This window comes from Tympanuchus pallidicinctus, unplaced genomic scaffold, assembly GCF_026119805.1.
Source record: "Tympanuchus pallidicinctus isolate F22 unplaced genomic scaffold, pur_lepc_1.0 scaffold26, whole genome shotgun sequence".
Lineage (NCBI taxonomy): Eukaryota > Metazoa > Chordata > Aves > Galliformes > Phasianidae > Tympanuchus > Tympanuchus pallidicinctus.
The window spans coordinates 8,467,122-8,487,183 of NW_026294743.1; the positions used below are offsets into that span (position 1 = coordinate 8,467,122).

Below are 20,062 nucleotides of genomic sequence, written 5' to 3' on the forward strand. Positions count from 1 at the left end.
GCATGCCGATAGCGGTGCGACATATTCCAACCTGAGGTTTTCTCACCTGTCTGTTTTCTGTCTGTGATTTGTACCCACAGCTCTTCATTCCACCTGAAGAAAGTGGAAGCGAAAACTCGAGCCTCTTGATGTATTTCCCATAGGAGTTCATAGACGGAAAAAGAATGCTGAGATTAGAAACAAAGATGTGAGTTTAAAAATCAGTTCTCTTAAAGAAGTTTCTTTGATAACTCATAAACATTTTTGATCACTAAGTAGGATGCATGCAGACTGTAGGAATAATTTTCTAGGTTTAACAATCGCAGAATCACTGAATGGCCAGGGTTGGAAAGGACCTCAAGGATGATGCATCTCCAACCCCCTGCCACATGCAGGGCCACCAACCTCCACATTTCATAGCAGCCCAGGCTGCCCGGGGCCCCATCCAACCTGGCCTTGAACACCTCCAGGGATGGACGGGGCATCACAGCCTCTCTGGGCAGCTGTTCCAGCACCTCACCACTCACTCTGTAAAGAACTTTCTCCTGACATCCAACCTAAATCTTCCCTCCCTCAACTTAAAAGCATTTCCCCTTGTCCTGCAGTTATCTACTCTTTCAGAGTTGATTCCCCTCCTGAGTAATGACTCCCTTTAGGTACTGAAAGGCTGCAAGCAACAATAATTCATAAACTCTTTAAGGACTCGCCTCAGATTAAGTGGATTTATAAGCTGGATGTGTTTGGAACAAGACTTGCACAACAGCACAGAAAGTGGATATTTCTGTGGCAGTTGCCAGGGAAAATAACTTTATTTTGCTGTTAGTGATCCTACAAGCTGGGTCACTTGTAGCCCTCTTCCTTTTGTAAGCCACGTTAGCCTCTTTGCTTTCCTCAGATAAATGCTTATTGACTTGATGGCCAAACAGCTTTTCTCTGTTCAGTTGAAATTCTAGTTTGTAAGTTCCTGTGAAAGTGGCACAAGGCTTTCAACAAAAAAAAAGCTGTTAAAATTACAGCTTTCTTAACATCTGCTGCTGCGTGGAGAACACGATGTCAGATTTTTAAAAATTAAGTGAAATGTAAGAGAATTTTGAGGGGCTGAGCAAAACAGCACAGAGTAGAAGTGCCAAGGTATGTCCTTTGACAGGGCCGGCGTTATCACTGTCCACCTGAGAACTTTGATTTACAAGTTATTTTATCAAGACTTTTTTCTTTCAGAGAAGGGAATACTTGGAGCTAGGTTGGAGTTAGACCTTGACAGATGGAGGTCCTCTTATGCGTTGCCTTTATTTAAGCAATTTTCTTTTTTGTACCCAGCGACGTTACAGAAAAATCATAGCTACAAGCTTGTGCTCAAGATCTTCCTTGATTACCTTCATCTGAGGAGTACTGCAGGATGTTATTGGTAGGCTGGTATCAAGAGACAGATGTGCAATCTCTTTCCTCTTTGCCATTAGTCCTCTTTCCATTCCTGCTAATTATCATGGCAGTTCTGCAGACAGGAACAGAAAGCTGTTTTGGCCTCAATTCTTCCTCCTCCTCCTCCTCCTGATCTTCATCCTTATCTTCTAATTTTCTTCTTCCTCCTTGTCAGACCTTGTTTGGGGCACGCTGACCATCTACATGTCCTGTGTGTGCCCAATAACTAGCCCGATCTGTAAGATCAGCATCCTCATCCTGCTGTGCTTGAAGCAGTACCACGACCTACTGCTGGGGCATGCTGAAGCCACTTGTGCCGCAAGGTTGGGGCCAGCAGCGCCCTGAGGCAGGAGATGGTTCTGGGCAGTTCGTGGGGATGGTTTACAGGTCTTGGGTGGCTGTCTGTACTCACTGTTCTCCTGAACTGCCCAGAGCCATCTTCTATGGCCGATCCTCGCTGCAGAATGGTGTGCTGCAGCCGTCATCCTGCAGTGAGATTGGAATCGTGGAGCTGTAGCGATGGGAAAGGTTCCTCTAGATATCATCCCATCCCACTCCTTGCTAAAGCAGCTTTTAGTATCAGGTGTTTGTATCATTGCAGCCAAATTTCTCAGTGGTAGCATTTCTTGATTTTGGTAGAGCTTCCCAAGCTTGAAGGCAGGTGTGCTATCCTGAGAGTAGAGCAGCATCTGCTGCCTCACAAAAAAGCCTTCTGGTTTCCCTCTTTAGGTTTAGTTTGCTAGGATTTATCTCTAGTTTCTGGCTAGGTAACTCAAACTGGTGCTTCTCAGTGAGACACTTTGTGTCAAATCTTGGTAGGTTAGTTAGTTCCTGTGAGCCTTCATCCCAAACTGAGACTGAACTCTAACAAATGACAAAAGGATGTCCTACTCTGCATTTACCTTCTTAACAAAATAAATGGAAACACATTTGGATTCTGCCTTTGCCTTAGATGTTTGCATATAATGTATTGTATCTTTATTCAAGAGTTAATAATTGGTTTCACTGTAAATTAGTTAATGATCCCATTCAGCTGTGATAAAGCACAACAGCTAGTTAATTCAGGATAGAAAATGGGGTTAGTTTACTTAGATGTGACACTGCTTTCCTAATGACTTGACTTCAGCAGAGTTTCACTTAGTTATTAGGTTATTTTACTCATTACCTCAGGAAGATGTCTGCAGGTAATTAAGGCATCACAACTCGTGATACACATAACGTTTTTTTCTAGAGGAGTGCCTTAACTGTATATTACTGAGATTTGAGAAGTTCATAAAGCATCCCCACATATTCAATGAAATGTCTGCTTTCTCTCATTTACAGAATCACAAAGCATCCTGGGTTGGAAGGGACACGCAACTCCTAGCTTTACATGAGATCTCCCAGAATTCAAATGCTGTGTCTGAGAGCACTGTCTGAACTTCTTGAACTCGGTCAGCCTGAGGCTGTGACCCTGGGGACCCTGTTTCAGTGCCTGATGGCTCTCTGGGGAAGAAACTTTTCCATGTCAAGCTGACCCTCCCCTGATGCAGCTCTATGCTGTTCTCTCCTGTCGCTGCCACCAGTGAGCAGTGCTCAGTGCTTTCATTCCAATTCCTTTCTGGAGAAGCTGTAGGCTTCCATGAAGCATCCCCTCAGCCCTCGTCTGCTCTGGGCTGAACAAGCAGTGGCTTCTTGTAAGTCTTGCCCCCTGAGCCCCTCAACACCTTCTAGTGTAGAATCATTAAGGTTGGAAGAGACAGCTAAGATCACCTAGTCCAACTAGCAACCTGTCACTGCCACATCACTAAACCATGTAACTCCCCTCAACACCTTCCCTTTTCTTGAACACCTCCAGGGACGCTGACTGCACTTGGGCAGCCTGTTGCAATAACTCACCCCTCTTTCTGAGAACAAGTTTTTCCTAATATCCAACCTAAACCTCCTCTGGCATAACTTCAGGCTGTTCCCTCTCATCCTATCACTAGCTATCTGGCAAAAGAAGCTGACCCCCACCTCACTAGAGCCTCCTATCAGATAGTTGTAAAGAGTGAGTTGTAGCCCTTCCTTGGAAACTTTCTAAGAAGTTTACTTTTTTTAATACAGCGATGCCCAAACCAAAGCACGCAGTGCTTAAAGCAAGGCTACAGAATGGTATGATCCCTTCCCTTGCTGAGCTGGTGGGCCAGGCCCAATGTACCACAGGGTTGGCTCTCTTTGCTGCTGGGGCATGTGGCTGACTTGAATTTAACTTGCCATTGACTGCAGCCCCCAAGATTCCTTTCCACAGGGCTGCTCTCCAGCCTCTCATGCTCCAGTCTGTATGGGTAGCTGGGGTTGGCCCAACCCAGGTGCAGAACATGCAGTTGCTCTCATCAACCTTCATGTGGTTGGTGACTGTACAGCTTACTGAAGTGCTGAGATCTCTCTGCAGAGCCTTTCTGTCCGTGAGGAGTCAGCTGCTCTTCCTAGTTTAGTGCCATCAGTAAACACACTGAATACACATTCCAGTCCTGTATCCAGATCATTTATAGAAATACTGAAGAGAATGGGCTCTGAAATGAAGCCCTGTGGAATCTGAGTAGCGACTGTCTGCCAGCCTCTTGCGATTTCATTTATTCCAATGCTTTAAGCTTCTTTTGCATGGGGCTATTATAACTGTTTAGTGTTTTGTTTGTTTTAAGATGTACAATTAAGAAGGGCTATGTTCTGATACGGGATTTAGTTTTCAGATCCACTTGCCTGACAAAGATTTTCCTCACACAGGCACACTGAGGCCACAGGTGAAGACATCTAGTTTTTGTAATGCAGGCATTCTCTTAAGTGGCTGGATACTGCTGAGCAGCGATCAACTCGTAGGAACAGTTAAAAACAGAAGATACAGCAATTATTGAATCAGAATGTATTAGACAGTTGAAGTTAATGGACACATCTCCCTAATATACAAACGTAACAAGATGTCGATGGTTTGTGGGTTGATTCAGCCCAGTTCCATGACTAGCAGGGCAGAGGCAGCCATGGATCTCCAGACCTTGAGAAGGTCTCAGATAGGCAGTGACCTCCAGCAAGACAGCTGTGCCTCCACTGCCAACCCTTTAATGAGGTCTGCACTGGATGCACCTCAGCTCCCCAGGTTCTGTTGGCCCTGTCTTCCCACCAGGTGCTCCATCTCTGGTTCAAGCCATGATTTAGAATTTCTGCTACACCCTGAATGTAAAAGCACACACACACAGATGAAAACATCTGCCAAAGTAACCTCCTATAAAATTTCATTACAAAAATTCACCATTTATTTAGGACCCGTGGGCCAAATGCTGCTTAATGAGACAACCCAAACTATAAATCAATGAGTTAGTCCCACAGCATTCATTTCTCTACACGCCAGCTAAAAGTTGGGCTCAGAAAGACATGTCTGTTTAACCTGTGACATGGGTGCACAAACACGACAAAACAAGAGAGTGTGTGGAAGAATGCAGATAAGAAGAGGATTTTGTGAGAACCTAGGGAAAATCTAGGTAAGATTATTAATACTGGAAGAGTTTTAAGAAGGGCTAGTTTTCATTTCAAACTAGAAGCAGCAAAACTGATTCATAGTATTGTGAGATTGAAATGCAAATGGAAAGACGTGCAATGGAAACAGGCAATCCTATCTCGTTACACATGCATTATTCTGAGCTCTATGCTTTGTCTATGCTTTGCTGCTCGCAGCATTTGCTGACTGGCAAATACATATTAACTGAGTGAAAATGTTTAGGGATTCGACATTCATTGGCAAGGACAAAGCTCATCATCTGCGTTCTTTGCAGCTGCTGATACTCAGCCTACACACCCCTACTCTGATGTCAGTGGTCTAAACGAGGACCATACCCTAACTGACAGTTTAATCCCAGGAAATCTCTGTTGAATTATTAGCTGAGGCTCCAACGTACACAACTGCAGAGTGCTCCTCAAGCAAAATGAGGATTGCCTAGTTTCCAGTTCAGGTGGGGAGGATTCTGCTACAGTTAAACCCTGCTCAAAAGTCTAAACTTACTTTCGGTACTGGATTTTTTTGCACATATTCACCACCAGTATAAGCCCTCAGTCAAAGGAACAGAATTGCCTGGTCCTTTGGGTGATTAGAACTGGTTGTGTCCATGATAATCATTAACTGTTGCAAAAAGCCACCTTGGCACTAGAGGCAAGTATTCAAAATACAAGAAAACACTGCAGGAGTATTTCATCTTCCCCTCTGCTTGCTGTAAAGCTGGTCTTTTCTCCTTCAGTCTCTTGCGGATATAATCGTTCATATATAAATGGAAAATGTGTCCATGACTCATCTGCCTGCGTTACCAAGTGCATTCTTTAGTCCAGTAGCCAGATGTCCATTATGTGGGCTGCTAAGTGATTTACACTGATCGAGTATGCACTCTATGCAGCTCTTGCAAATTTTATATGCTGGCTGTACAGAGAATGAATGCGTGCTGATTATGCTCCAAATAGCAATGAACCCAATGACATAAGCCACTAACTCCCAGTAAGGAAGCCAGAAATACAGCTGTTGCTTCACTACCATACCATTAAATGTTAGTAAGGCTTTTAACATGGTCCCCCATAACTTCCTTCTCTCCCAGTTACAAAGATATGGATTTGATGGCTGGACTGTTCAACGAATGAGGAAAATGAATCAGTGTCTGGAAGCAGACCAGCGATGAGTGGTGTCCCTCAAGGGTCAGTGGGACCAAGGCTCTTTAATATTTTCATTGATGACATCAATAGTGGGATCAAGTGTATCTTCAGCAAGTTTGCAGATGACAGCACACTGTCTGATGTGGTCAACACCTTTGAGGGACAGGATGTGATCCAAAGAGATCTAGAGAAGCTCGAGCAATGGGCCCTGTAGAACCTCAACAAATCCAACTGCAGAACTGTACCTGGGTCCCTCACATTCAGCAATTCCTACTGTCAGTATGAGCTGGAGGATGAAAGGATTGAGCACAGCTCTGCCAAAAAGGGCTTGGGGATATTGATGGATGGGAAGCAGGACAAGAGCCAGCAATGTGTCCTCACAGCCCAGAAAGACAACCATACCTGGGGTGCATCAAAAGCAGCATGGCCAGCAGAGTGAGGGAGGTGATCCTGCTCCTCTATTCTGCACTGGTGAAGCCTCACCTGGAGCACTGCACCCAGATGTGGAGTCCACAGCACAGGAGGGACGCGGACCTGCTGGAGTGTGCCCAGAGAAGGGCCACAAAAAAGTGACACCATTGCTATTTTATATGCAAGGAGCTGAAAATGCCAAATGAAGTGAAGAATAAAACTCTTTTTCTTTTTTACACTTTACATGACATTTTAGAAATGTTTCATGATCTGTCATGACCCATAAACTTACATACTGTTAAATAACGCTTTCCTGTGAATGATTTCAGTGCAGGTCTCCTGTTGTTTCACTCTGAAAGTGAGTTTTCATTTCATATTGTAGCAGCAGTGCGAAGTCACAGCTGAAGCACTGATTGAGCACCTGGTGGGAAGGCAGGACCAACCCAGTGGAGCTCAGGAGCAAGCAGTGCAGCTGAGTGACGGGGAGGAGCAGAGCCAGGACAAGGGTTGGCGGAGGAGTGAAGCTTGCTTGCTAGAGATCTCTGATTTACTGGAGGCCTTCTAATGTAGTTTTTCTTCTTTTGTTTCTCTGTTTACGGCTGCTGCATTTGGGCTCGTTCTGATTTGTTACTGTCTAGGCTTGTGTTACTCAGCTGTTATTGCTGTACTGTTTATCCCATTACAGCTTTATGCATGTGAATGTGAATATCGACATACACAGTAATAAGCAATGTGAACTTTTCTGGGATCAGAGGAAGATACAGCTTTAAACGTTTAGCACTAGAGCACAAATCCAGAGCAACAATAACACCTGAGGAGTTCTGTAGGAGCTGCTTAACGGCAGCTGCCTTGAAGAGCGTGTTGTAAATGGCTAAATTACATTGCCCTCTGCCGGAGCTGCAGGAGATCGCAGATGGATGCTTAACGCAGAGACGAAACTGGCAGGAGAACCACGAGACAGATCGTAGTATCATAGAATCACAAGTTAAACTTGCTAAGAAGGTGGACTCTATATCCTTGAGCTTACAGGAAAACTAAAAAAGAATTATTTCTGACTTACGTGGGCAGATCAGCTCAGAGCTGGTGAGAGAAATGTTCCGTGACATTGTGGAGAAAGAAGGTCTCTTTGGATCCTGTGCCCTAGTTTATTATTTCTTATTATTATTGTTAGGTTTTGTTCAAAAAGAATACATAGTTTTTCCCACTGAAATGTTTTTATCATTATTTTGTTATTATTACTTAATAGTTTTTATTATTTTATTATTACTTGATGCCATCTAGCATTTGACTTAGACCGTCTTCTGCATCAAAGGTTGTCACAGTTTTAGTTGAATGACTTTAACTTTTGCACTGGAACACAAAAGTCAGAAATGTACCAAGATGAGAATGATGTATTGCAGTTGGGCTTTCGTCATTTTTAATGCTAACATTTATAGATTAATAAACTTGTATAGTGATAAACTGAAAGATAACTTCTGGATGAATCTGCATTTTAACTACAGATTTTCCTGGTCTCAGTGCATCTCTGCTGGACACCATGTGGTGTGCAAAAGATAAGAGTCTGCTCCAGAGCGTTGATGTATGTACATTACTTTAAAGCTGTTTACTTACTTGTGTTGACTTATGGGATGAGATTGGATGACCTGACTTAAAAGCAGATGAAGCTGCTTGTCAAACCCTGTAAGAGGTTCTCTGCAGAATCACGCTAAATGCTGAATGGCTCTCTGTGTCACGTTCAACATCCCTCATTCTTTCTTCCTTTTTCTGAATCCTCAGTTTCATATGCTTTCCTTGATCTATTTTTCTCCTTCCTCCCTATAAAGTAATAAATAGTAAACTGTTAAAAGATGTCCTTACTGAGCTTTCTTACATGAGTCAAGATTTGATTTTGTCAAGCAGTGGAAGAATTCAAAAATTAGCTTTTCTTTCCATGTTTTTTGTTGTTGTTGCTGTTGCTGTATGATATTCCTTTCTCTTATTTCAGGTGAATCAGCACATGTCATTGTTATGGTGCTGAAAGCACCATTTATAACTCAGAAATGGGCTCTGAATTTGTGCAGTGGGCAGAAATCGTGGCCTAAAAAGGCATCAAAGCCCTTTCAAAATGTTAAAGCGTGTTCCACAGAGACTCTTTTTGCATTGTGCTGTAGCACATAAAATCAGAATAATGGAAATACTTCATTAAGCATACTCTAATAACAGCTTCACACAAGGCACAACTTGAACTTTTTTTTCCCCTTTGAGACTGCATTTATATTACACATTTTATGTATTGTTTTCAGTATATGAAGTTTATTTTTTCCATCAGATGGTCACAAATAATGACTGGCATTTTTTTGGTATTTACAGAAAAAAACTGATGTTAAAGGAAGTAATAAGTGCTGAACTGTCTGGGAGTTCCCAGGTAATAAGTTAAGCATCCTGACAACACAACAGATGGGCTTCAGTAACTGGAAGTCAGGTATTTCATACACACTGTGTGAACAAAATTTGTCTGTGATGTTGGCCAAAAATCAGAGCTCACTGGTGATTCTCAAGGGTCTCCTTTATGTGGTTTGGAACAGAATTGTATGACGAGTTGCTAGACCGGATAATTAATACAAATTGTCTTAAATGCACTCTGCTAGGGGTGAGTGTGCTGGTTGTGGTTGAACTTCATGTGGCCTTTGCTTGACATCTCTACCATCCACCAGCAAAAGCAATAAATGTTACTGAATAAATAACTATTCTACGAAGGGTCAAGTCAAATCTCACCGTTACTTTCAGAGGAGAAGTTGACAGTTCTATCCTGGGTACAATATCCAGAGCAACAAGGCAATGTAAAATAGATTTTTAGAGAGATTCCTCTTCTGACAATTCCAAGCTTCATATTGAAAAATGGAGAAATGTAGTATAGCTAAATATGAAATGGCCAGGTGGGTTTATTCAATGTTGTGCTAAAGAAGAGAAAAACCCTACTATTAACATGAATTTTCATCAAGTAAAATTAGAATTTCTTAATACTGAATATTTTGATAAATAATTATGCGTATTTTAAACTACCATTTAAAAAGAGAATCTTAAACTGAGACCAAAACAAAAAAAACAACAGCTTACTGTAAAGCTGATTCCAGCCAGCTTGGAACAAAGATTACAGCTATGTGTACCCATAAGGTTTTCAGACTGAGAACTTCATCTAGATTGTCATTTTCCAACCGAGATGCATTATCTTTTCTGGTACATCTTCATTTGTTTGTTCACTTTAAATCACGTCTCCTTAATTTGAAATGCTCAAGTACACATTTAAGCATTCTTTTCTTTCTGGATCGTAGGCACCTTGTTTGATCTTAGTCTTCTCACTTCTTTTTGTTGTTTTTTGGACCCACGTTTTCTACTTTGAGTGATTTCGGCACCCAAGTTAAAACACTGGATATGCACTGCTAGGATGAGAAAATGGACACAGGTTGCTAAAAGATGTCTTCTTGCTTATGTCAATCTGCTGAGCTGAGCAATAGCGTGCTTTCTTCTGAGATTTTCCATTTGGTAGCACAGCTGATTTCCAGCCATTCCAATTTTTCACGCATATGAGTTCACTGACCACATGCTAAAAATGGAATTCCATTTACATTTAATATTTCTTCATTCCATTTCTTCTTTCTAGAAGGCTTGTTAGGCTCACGGCCTCCTTCTCCTGGTGCTCCTCCTCCTGTATCTTCTTGGGTTGCAATTTAAGAGCATGAACCTAAGTCATTGCAGAATGCTTTGTCTGTTTCTCTCCCCTCAGCACGTGAATACTTAGTGAGCTGCTGAAGAGACCTAATAGCTCTCAGTGTATAGACAAAATGCTTTAGAGAAAGTGGGTTTGTCAAATTAATGAATTCTGGTACTTCATCTTGTATCATCTAAGTGTAATCCAATTAAAAATAACACAAAATACAAGAACCATAAGTAACACAAAATACAAGAACTATAATGTCATCTATTCTGTCTTTGGGTGATTTTAACATCTCACAGGGGGTTCTGTACCTGAAGCTCGTGTTGTGACAAGGTGTGGGAAAATATGGCCAAATATTGCATAGATTTTGAAAACGTGCTTGTGAGAACACTGACAAGCTATTAACGGATTCACTCTTCTGTTTTTCCTTCCCAATTTCTACAGTCTGTATCAAGGTGGGTTATTGGAGTTGTATCTTCCGAAGCCTTTCTGCGCCTTAGCTTACTTTGGTGGGGCAACACGGAAATCACAGAAGGTAAGAATGCAGCATATTCTAACAAGAGCGGTCTCTCCAGGTTTATTTTACCTGTAAGGTCATATTTGTCCTCTGCAGTGAATAATCTGTATTTATGCTTAAAAGACCTAAGGATCAGCCAGATTTTTGATGAGGTTGGTGACAGACATTGTGACGCTTTTGGCTCTGGGTGAACTGTATGCTTTGAGCCAGAGGCAATTTAAACTGCAAGAGATGCTTTTGCTTCACTGTGGAGAGGAACTCTACTGTGCGTTACCAACTCTATTTGTTTAACTGCCTCCATTTCCAAAGCTGCTTAAAAAAATATAATTTCATCCTATGCTGCTGGGATTTAAGTTAGGTGCTGCTTCCTGTTCACTGGATCTAACTTAATGCCAGGCTGTGCATCTCTAAGGATACTGCAGCTGTGATAGTTAAGGATGCTGTGAAATTGAAAAAACTAGCCACTTTTCTGCTCACTGATGCATATTTTTGAGCTCTCGTTTTCCTTCATTCATAATAGATAACTGTTTTACCTTTGAAAGCCACAAACCAATTGCAGCTGCTTGGAGGAGTTTTGAGCAAGTGAAAGATTTGGTTGAACCAAGGACTGTGGAGGATGTCAGGATTCATGTGATATTAAAGAAGGTGGAAGAATAGTCATGGATTTTTATTTCCTTTTCTGTTTTTGTTGTTTTTCATGCTGCAAACAAGGAAATTGCAGTTGCTGTCATTGGATGCTGCCTGGTCCCAGATTAAAAGCAAGAACTGAGAGGCTCCCGAGTTCTCTATTTACAACATGGAAAGACAGAAGCACTTGAAAATAAGATACTAAAGTCAGTGAGAGCCTTTTTTTCCTGATCTCAAGGCCTCTTAATTGCAAGCTTTTTTGAAGGGATGAGATGTGTTGCTTAAATTAGTATTGGATCAATGTATACTTAAGAGGCTTGTCACATGGTGAATTACATACACTGCTCCTTGGGCACAAATCTATTTCAAACAGGCATGGGGCTGTTAACTACTTAACTGATGTTACCCTGTTGTACATACACTTGTTCCTATTATTTCATTTCTACTTGTGCTAAAAATATGATCTTCCACCACATGACTCACATGGTCTGGGGTTGGACTCAATGATCCGAGAGACCTTTTTCAACCTTAATGATTCTATGACAGGTTTGTAAGCACTTCAAATGCAGTTGAATGGAGTCTTGGATTGCTTTGAAAGCACCTGGCTGATCAGCCTGCTACCCTTCATACGAAGTGTTGGAAGTGCACTTTCAGATAATGCTTTCTATCTTTGGAGTTTAGGGAGGAAGATTAAACTGCTGAAGGTTATCGTGATGCTTCCAAGAACGTTAGTTTTTGGCTTGAGCAGTATGTCATTTTTGGTGTGCCACACTTCTATCTCTGACTCTGTAAAAGCAAACAGTCCCAGTAACTAAGGAACAGCACAGTTCAATGTTTTCTTAAGAACAACTTTGCTGCTTAGGGATGTGATTTACTACTCGTGTGTGTGTACGTACATGCAGAGACAAAAAGTGAGGATGATCTCATCTTAACTAGCTCACATGAGCAGTCTGTCTCATTTTTTTCAGTCTCATAGCCAAAGACAAATTTACTGTAAGCAGATGGAACTCCATTGAGTTGTAGTACTGCCATTAGTGTCAGTAATCACTTGGTTGCAATGATAATTCTCTCTGTAGTAATCAATGCTTGCAATGTAAGCCTGAAAGAAAAAAAAACTGATTATCTTGCAGCTTTCTCAGTATTTTTGCACAGACAGGAAAGAAGGAGAAGTTTTAGTTGGGAAACGTTCAGGATTTTACAAGTAAGTCTTTGCATTTTCTTCATTGAATTTCGGTGCTTTTTAGAAGTCTGTTCTTACACCAATTTATCAGCACTTGGACTTAGAATCAATTTTACTTTTTCTTTACCGTTTTACTTAGAATCAGTTATTAGTGATGTCATACAGCAAGTGCCAGAGACATGAAATAGACCTGCAGGTATTCCTAACATCTGGGCCAAAGAAGCATCTTCACGTAAACAATGAGAAATTTTCACAGAACAGCGAGTCATCTTCCTCTTAAAAAGACAAAAATAAGAAGATTGAGAGACAAAAAGAATAGGATGGTAAACAAATTCTAGTCAAGTGTAGATGCTTCATAAAGACCTTGTTTCGTTAATTTCCTAATAATTCAATTTCCAAATCTTGCATGCTCGTAGCAAAGCAGTTAATAGGCTTTACCAGAAGAAAAACTTTCTATTTGTGTAATATTTATTGACGTTAAACCCACATTATACCAGCACAACAATCCAAAGTAATGATAGTACATTTTTTATAAATACAAATAGAGAGTGGCAACATAATGCTAGTGAAGCTAAAAAAAAAAAAAAAAAAAAAAAAAAAAAAAAAAAATTAGCATGTCACAGTTGTGGAAAAATCTTGCAAATGATATGACATACTTTTTCTAGAATATCAGATTATTCCCATACAACAAAGCATGACATTAATTTAGAGGAACGATTCCCAGAACTGGTCATGTCCTGCACCAATTTGCATAGAATAATACTAACTTATGTGCTAAAGTTTATTAGTCACTAAAAAACAAACAAACTTTGTGTACTTACAGGGAATACACTTATAGCAGTAATGCAATATATGGTGTACACAATTACAAAATAAAAAAAACAACTAAGTACAGGACTTCTGAGTAACTGAACTGGGATAAAAGATTTCAACACTTTTATTATAAATAATGAAAGATACCATGTATGTGCTTCATATAAGGAATACAGTGTTTTCCTTTCATAGCAAAGTATGCTCGTACCATCAAACACTCATTTTTCTTGTCAGGCCTAGCAACTCTTCCATCCCTCCCTCCCCTTCATCTGAAATTCATTTGGTTCTAATTTAAAACTACCTTGTCAGACTTGACGAGGTAGAGCTCCAGTTTGATGTGGATTTGCCTTGCATTCTGAAAGGAGCATTTCATCTACTGCACGCAGCCCCTACCCATTAACAGAGCTGTTGTAGGCAAACAACAGGAAGGATGAGGAAAAAAAAAATCCAGAAACATATATGATACGAAGAAAAAGTGGCGCAAGTTTTCTTGTTTTGTCCATCATCTTCTGCCTCCTCAGATTCGCAAGCTTATCACCTATGGTGTTTACTTTTCATCGATATTCCTACTGCAGTCTCAACCCACTTCTCACTTACTGTGCGTTTCTAAAATCCTCACACGTGTTACTCAAGTGCTAAGCAGTCAAACGGCCCTTACATACATTGCTCAGTTTTCAGCTCACCTTAGAACTTCAGATTCTTCAGCAAGAGTGTTAGGAGGCTGCAGGCTGTCTTCAGGAAATCCACGCAGAGTTTCAGCCTCTTGCCCTGTCCCCCTCCCACCCCTTGCAGCAAACTACTGCAGCGGTTCATACCGTAGGCACTTTCTCTCCTCTAGTTCCTAAGACTTATCATCTGGGGTAGACTTTGTTATGTATCTTCTTCATTAGTTTGAAGAGGTTACACCACTCGTGCTTAACCCTCTTTGCTGTATGTTTCTAAGTAAGCCTCCTCCTAGGTGGCAGAAAGGAGAAATAGAAAAGAATTAAAAACTGGGGCTTCAACGTTACTTAAAAGAATTGTCCATGTTAATGGCATTTAAGGCAAAGTATCATTTTCATTGTAGAATAAAAAACAGTTTGCAGAGATGCAGCGTTTGCTTACGTTTCTCTTCCTTGTCTCTTCCTTTTTTATTACAATATTGCACTTGTTCACTGTAGCTACCAGAATGCATTGCCATTTTAGAACTATAGATTACCGTGCATCCTAGTTTTCTTTGTCATCTAATGGCCTCAAAGAGAACATCTCGCACCATTAGCATTGTGTAACATCTGCTTACTGCTTACGAAGGCACGTGGTGGTTGGTAGTGTTTTCTTCAGAAAAGTCTGTTTCACTGATGCATTTTGGCCTTTATGAAAAGAGTTATTCATTCAAAGAGCTGAAGCAACTTAGGTATAAGGAAATGGTGAACGTGATTTGTTGTGCAATGTGTACATTTCTATTAATAATCTACCTATTCTTCTAATTTGGTATACTGAATAAGGAATACATGGTTACTGTGTTTGTTGTTTATCTTTTGTACTTGAAGGTGTTTGCCTTTGCATAAAGTGACATAGGAGTATCATTGGTCAAGGCAATGGCTTTCAGTGTTTCTGCTTTGAAAGAAGATGATGGAAGTGGTGGCTCGGATCTAGAGGTCATCGCTCTCTACCAAACCAGGCTGCATTGTCAGATGGACTGGATTTGCCTCCGGCTGGAAAGCTGCTTTGATGTCTAGTCCTTGGTCACACAGTGCAGCGTATCGGCTGGTTGAGGGCCGCACCTTCTTTGGCTTGGTTGTCTGAGGTGGTTGTTGCCACTGAGCTATACATTAAAAAGGAAAGAATAAAAATTAGGCATCATCATCTCTGCAACAGTGTGCATCAGATTCATAATCTGTCCTTCGTAAAGAGACACTCATTTCTGGGCAGCAGAAAAGGATTACACGAAAGGTAAGTCTCATTTCTTGGTGCGTTTATTTTTTTCCTCAGCTTCTAGTTTCACCTTCAAACGTGAGGAATGAAAACAAGCATCTGTGGTTGTTACCTTGACTTTTTGGCATTCCTTTCTACCTTTCCTAGAATCAGTGAGAAGGTTAACAGCGAGGTATGTGTTTCTGTGCTCTAGTATTACAGTGTCAGCCTGTTCTAGGGTGACTGGCTGCAATGGGAAATCATCTGGTTGCCATTGCCACCCCCTGAATCCAGAGGAACGTTGAGCCAAGGTTCTAATTCCCAAGTCTCCCTATCTCTGCCACCCCAGAAAACATCTACCGTTCCCATTTTCCCACTCATTTATTCTTGTTATGAGGGGATTGGTAATGGGATTTTAGTTTAAGAGGATGTTCACTGTGTAAGGGGCTGCTCTGGAGCAAACTATAGAGTTAGGCAGAAAGGCCTAACTGCTACAGTTCTGGTAGTTGTCACAGGCGTACTACACACTAAGGTGAAAAAGAATACAACAAGTTAGGGAAGTGCTCACAGTAATAGTAATAATGATCCACAAGTCATCTAATCATGCCGTTATCTGTTGTTAATTAGCTATATTTAATATACTAAGCAAAAATAGAATGCATGCATGCTTGTTTTATTTTGGTATCTGAAAGATGGCGGCAGTACTTTGACAGAGCATTTGTTGTCTTGATGTGGATCGTTATTATTGAGGAGAAACTATAAACAAAAGAAAGAGAGACCAACGTAAATGATTCTGTGAACAATCTGACACTTGTAGAACTGTTGCTTTTGAGGGATTAATGAGGTCGTGAAAAAGGAAGTCACTTACTATAAACATCCAACCTGGCAGTGCAAGACACAATCCCAGCTTCATTCTTAGCTGAAACGGTGTACCAACCAGCATCCTCTTTTGTAGCTCCCTGAATCAGCAGGCAGATATAGCCATAGTTGTCCTGGTGCATGCTGAACAAAGGGCAAGTTGCAAATTACTACTTCAACTGACAGACAGTGCAGCCATTTAACTGTCATTACAAAAAGCCCCCATCCTAGTTTGACATTAAATATACAGTCTACTTTTAATTAATGCGAAGCTTCCTCTGAAATTAGCAAGTGGTAAATGAAACGGCTTGGAAATTTGGCAGTTGAATATCCTGCATTAAAAAGAAAGAAGCAGAAACCACCCAGAGCAGCTTCTCTTTCAAAGCGACAGATTAGGACAGCTGGAAAGCAGATTTACAGAACTTTGTGGGGACAGGATACAAGACCTGACTTGAGAAGTGAAGTACTGAAATATCTGCCGTTATTTAGGACAGCAGTAATTTATTACAGTGCCATATCAGTATTGAGTTCCTTTTCTTTCGATAGATCAGGAATTTTCTCTTAAATATTCCTACAAAACACTGTCAAATATTGATGAGAAACGTACAGATCTTAGAAATAAATATATATACATACGTCTTTTTTCCATTACCCTATAATATGTCCCTGTAAAGAGGTGTGAGGTTTTGGTATGATTTAAAGGCTAACCCAAAGCTAGTTTATGTTGTAATAGCAACACTGAGCTCAACTTTTAGTTGCCTTTGTTCCCAGAGGAAGCATGGGAAAAGGGGACAAGTGGAGTGCTAAAGAATGGAGGCGATGGAAGCAAGTTGCTCTGAACTAGCAAATGCTGGGGAAAAGTGTGCATAAAGCCACTGTCTCATGGAGGAGTTGGTTCCGTGCAAGTGGATATAACTCAACTTTGGCCAGAAGTATTACAGTAACTAGTTAATATGGTGCTGCTCACACAAAGCATTCTTACGACCTTTTTGGTTTTCACTCGTGTTACAGGACAAATCATTAATGAAGTTAGGAACAGCAAGATAATTCTCAGACCATCTTACCTCACTCTGTCAGTATTGTGTGTGATTGACTCATTCTCTTTCTTCCAAAATATCTGAGGCGACGGTTCCCCCGAGATTCGACACTCCAGTCGCACTGGAAACCCCTCAGTCACACCGGTGTTCTGTATTTTCTCTATAAACACAGGTGCTTTGTGTACTTCCTTAGCTGTGAAAATAAGGATTGCAGTATTGCTGACACTTCTGCGTATATAAAGGAACAGCCTAAGAGGCAGGCAAATTTGGTGTCGTTTTCATTAGTTACAAAGCCTAGCCCCGCCTCGTCTGAAGAAAACAGTCACATCCTTATTTTAATAAAAGAAATGGGAGATCTAATAGAGTTGAGGATTTTCCTTCTCCTCCCCCTCAGCCATTGGAATAGTTCAAGCGTAGAGCTAGGCAACTAGATTCTTTGACTGCACTGTGCTTGTAAAGCAGTGCTCCTTCATCCTCCATAAAAGGATGAGCCTTTAAATGTACAAGAAGTACTTTGCCAGCTGGTTGGAATGGCATTAATCTAACGCCCTGCGAACCATGTCATGCTATCAGCCCAGGCATAGATACGGGTCTGCACATATTGCTGTGGGGAAAAAAATCCACAGCACAAGGAAGTAAACAGTTGGCTTTGCGGCCTCAGCTGTGCCTCGGGATGAAAACAACCCTCTTTTCTTCACAACATACCCAGAGGTTCCATGCTACTCAACAAAACGTAACATAAACGTATCACCTTAGAGATATGACACGGCTCTGTCACTGGTTTCCTCTTCCCCTTCCCCAACCCTCAGCCACGTCCTTGGACAGCACTTTACTTTTCTACCTTACGCTTTCAGCACGAAGATGTTACCTGCAACAGTGAGCTCCAGGCTGAACGTATTTTCTCCAGCCCGATTGCTGGCCACACACGTGTAGGTTCCCGCATCCCTCGCGGTGACAGGCTCTATGATCAGGGAGTGCACCCCGTTCTCACGCACCAGCATTTTGTGAGAGCTGTCAGGACGGATGGGTCTCCCGTTTAGCTGCCAGCTCAGATCTGGTGTTGGTAATCCGCTGACCTTCAGTGCAAACGGAATAATGGGAAATTATTTGCCGCGCAAAAACAGCAAAGGAGTCCTGACTCATTACTTCAGAAGAGTTTGGTTTTGTTTGCTAATGCAGGTATACCACAAGATTTAAAGAACTAATTTAATCTGAATTACACACTGACTTAGTTGCATTCATTTACTTGCCAACTGCCTGAATCCCATGGTGTCTTAAAGGCGTGACTGAAAAAAGATCAGTGTTCAGATATGCTAGAATCTAAACAACAATACATTGCAACAAAAGGTAGGGAGACACCTTGTATCCTTTCTCATCATTTGCTCTTCACCTGGAATGACACCGTATTTCTCAACTAATTTCTTGTCAAAAACTTGTAGACAAAAAGATGTTAGCTGACTAACCGCTGAGCTCTGCATTCCATTTCATTGTTTCAGTCTGTGTGAGTCCTGCACTACTAAAAACCCTGCCACCTGATGGGGTTCTGCATGGAAACAAACAGCTTCTCCCAAGTAGATCATCACTGAGTAAACAGAAGCCCCAGCCTTCATCACTTCTGTTAAAGTCACAGAGGGTCTGAAAGTAACAGAGGATGGAAACTGAAGTAGTAAAAAGACTTCAAAGCATGCTGGCTTTATAGTGCGAGCTGCTTCCCCCTGCAGCCCAAAGGAAGTGAACTTAACATTCCTTTTTCTGTTAGCTCTCAGGTTTGCCTGAAGCAATTTCCTTCCTGAGGATGCAAGTTTTTATTTGTCAACTTTTGCTGCAAAGCAAAAATAGGTAAATGCCAATAGGTAAACTAGCATTTAAAAAGTATCTCATGCCACTTGTTTTCTGACTGCCGAGGTTACAGTGAGGTAGCTGCTGGCCTGTGCCTGGCACTTACCTTGCAGTCCATCCTGCAGAGTTTTCCTTCTTGAACAGTCAGGTCTCCAGGGGCCTGCAGAAAATGGGGCCGGAAGAATCGTTCCTGGATTGGTTCATTTTCATCACCACTGTCCCTCGATCGAGACCGCGGCCTTAAAACACCAGGAGACAGCGGAAAGCTATCAGTATAGTCAGATACCACTATATCAGAAGAGGCATCCCTCTAGAAAAATCTAGAAAACAGTCTTGCTACAGAATAATTACTTGTAATAATCTTATATTTGTACATGATAGAACGTTTTGTTTAGTCTTTAAATCACTGAAATACAAATTAAAGTTGGCAGGCTTTAGAATATAGCTTCAGTTCCCTCATTTCTGGTGTCCTATGTATGTAACCCCACCCTGTCCTGCTATGGAGCAGCACGCACACAGCCCCTGCAATTACATTTACCCTTCAGAAAACAGCAGGTGAACAGATGGCACTGAAGGGTAAAAGCCTTCCTGCACGCCACTATCCACTGCTGTAGCTGCAGAAGGCAGCAGCACTGAGGGAAGCCAGGGGGCAAAAAATTACACCCAAGGAAGGGGAAAATAAAGAGGCTGAGTTCGTGATCAGAGCAGTTTTTTAACGATAGGGGCTTTTTCTTGAATCGTGCCTTAACTAGGCTTTCAAACTACAGATAGAAAAGGAAAGCTAAATCAGCACACTCCTTAGTATCAGAAACTAATAATGTGTCTTTTTTTACATCTTTTACAAAGTAACCCCTAATACACACATTTTTAAATCTCCCTTCCATCTCATGCATTTTAAGAGGATCTGCTTGGAACTGCGGTGTGCTGCATGCTGTGAGATCACTCTGATGTTGCAGCACCGAGTGCTGTGACGTGGGGGCCTGAACCTTGCACACCTCAGATGTTTTAAAACCCTCTCCCCAAGTACGGCTGAGAAGGTAATTTTTGCAAGCAGAGCAAGTTTCAGAAAAATACCACATGAGAAATGAAGTGACATCAAGAAAGCATGCCTTAAAATGGCAATGAAGTGGTGAAGGTAACAAAACCAG

General features: G+C 41.4%; 1 protein-coding gene and 1 long non-coding RNA gene across 7 annotated transcripts in view; both read right to left on the bottom strand.

Annotated features, from left to right (window-relative positions):
* Window positions 1–7,722: 7,722 nt before the first annotated feature.
* LOC128084281 (uncharacterized) lies at window positions 7,723–10,988 on the bottom strand. The gene is made up of 3 exons (XR_008208429.1): window positions 9,211–10,988; window positions 8,068–8,271; window positions 7,723–7,806 (listed from the first exon to the last, which is right to left on the bottom strand). It is a non-coding gene; the product is annotated as an uncharacterized LOC128084281 (long non-coding RNA).
* A 1,933-nt stretch (window positions 10,989–12,921) lies between these two features.
* PALLD (palladin, cytoskeletal associated protein) overlaps window positions 12,922–20,062 on the bottom strand; it is a 177,389-nt gene continuing 170,248 nt past the window's right edge. For 5 of the 6 annotated variants that reach the window (XM_052690142.1, XM_052690141.1, XM_052690145.1 and 2 more), the window contains 5 exons: window positions 19,021–19,153; window positions 17,944–18,151; window positions 17,103–17,268; window positions 16,049–16,182; window positions 12,922–15,091 (listed from right to left, as the gene is read on the bottom strand). In XM_052690142.1, the coding sequence (XP_052546102.1) occupies window positions 14,919–15,091; window positions 16,049–16,182; window positions 17,103–17,268; window positions 17,944–18,151; window positions 19,021–19,153 (814 nt within the window). In that variant the 3' untranslated portion in view covers window positions 12,922–14,918. Of the gene's footprint in view, window positions 15,092–15,885; window positions 15,937–16,048; window positions 16,183–17,102; window positions 17,269–17,943; window positions 18,152–19,020; window positions 19,154–20,062 lie in introns of all 6 variants that reach the window. The other variant, XM_052690144.1, reaches the window with a different exon arrangement.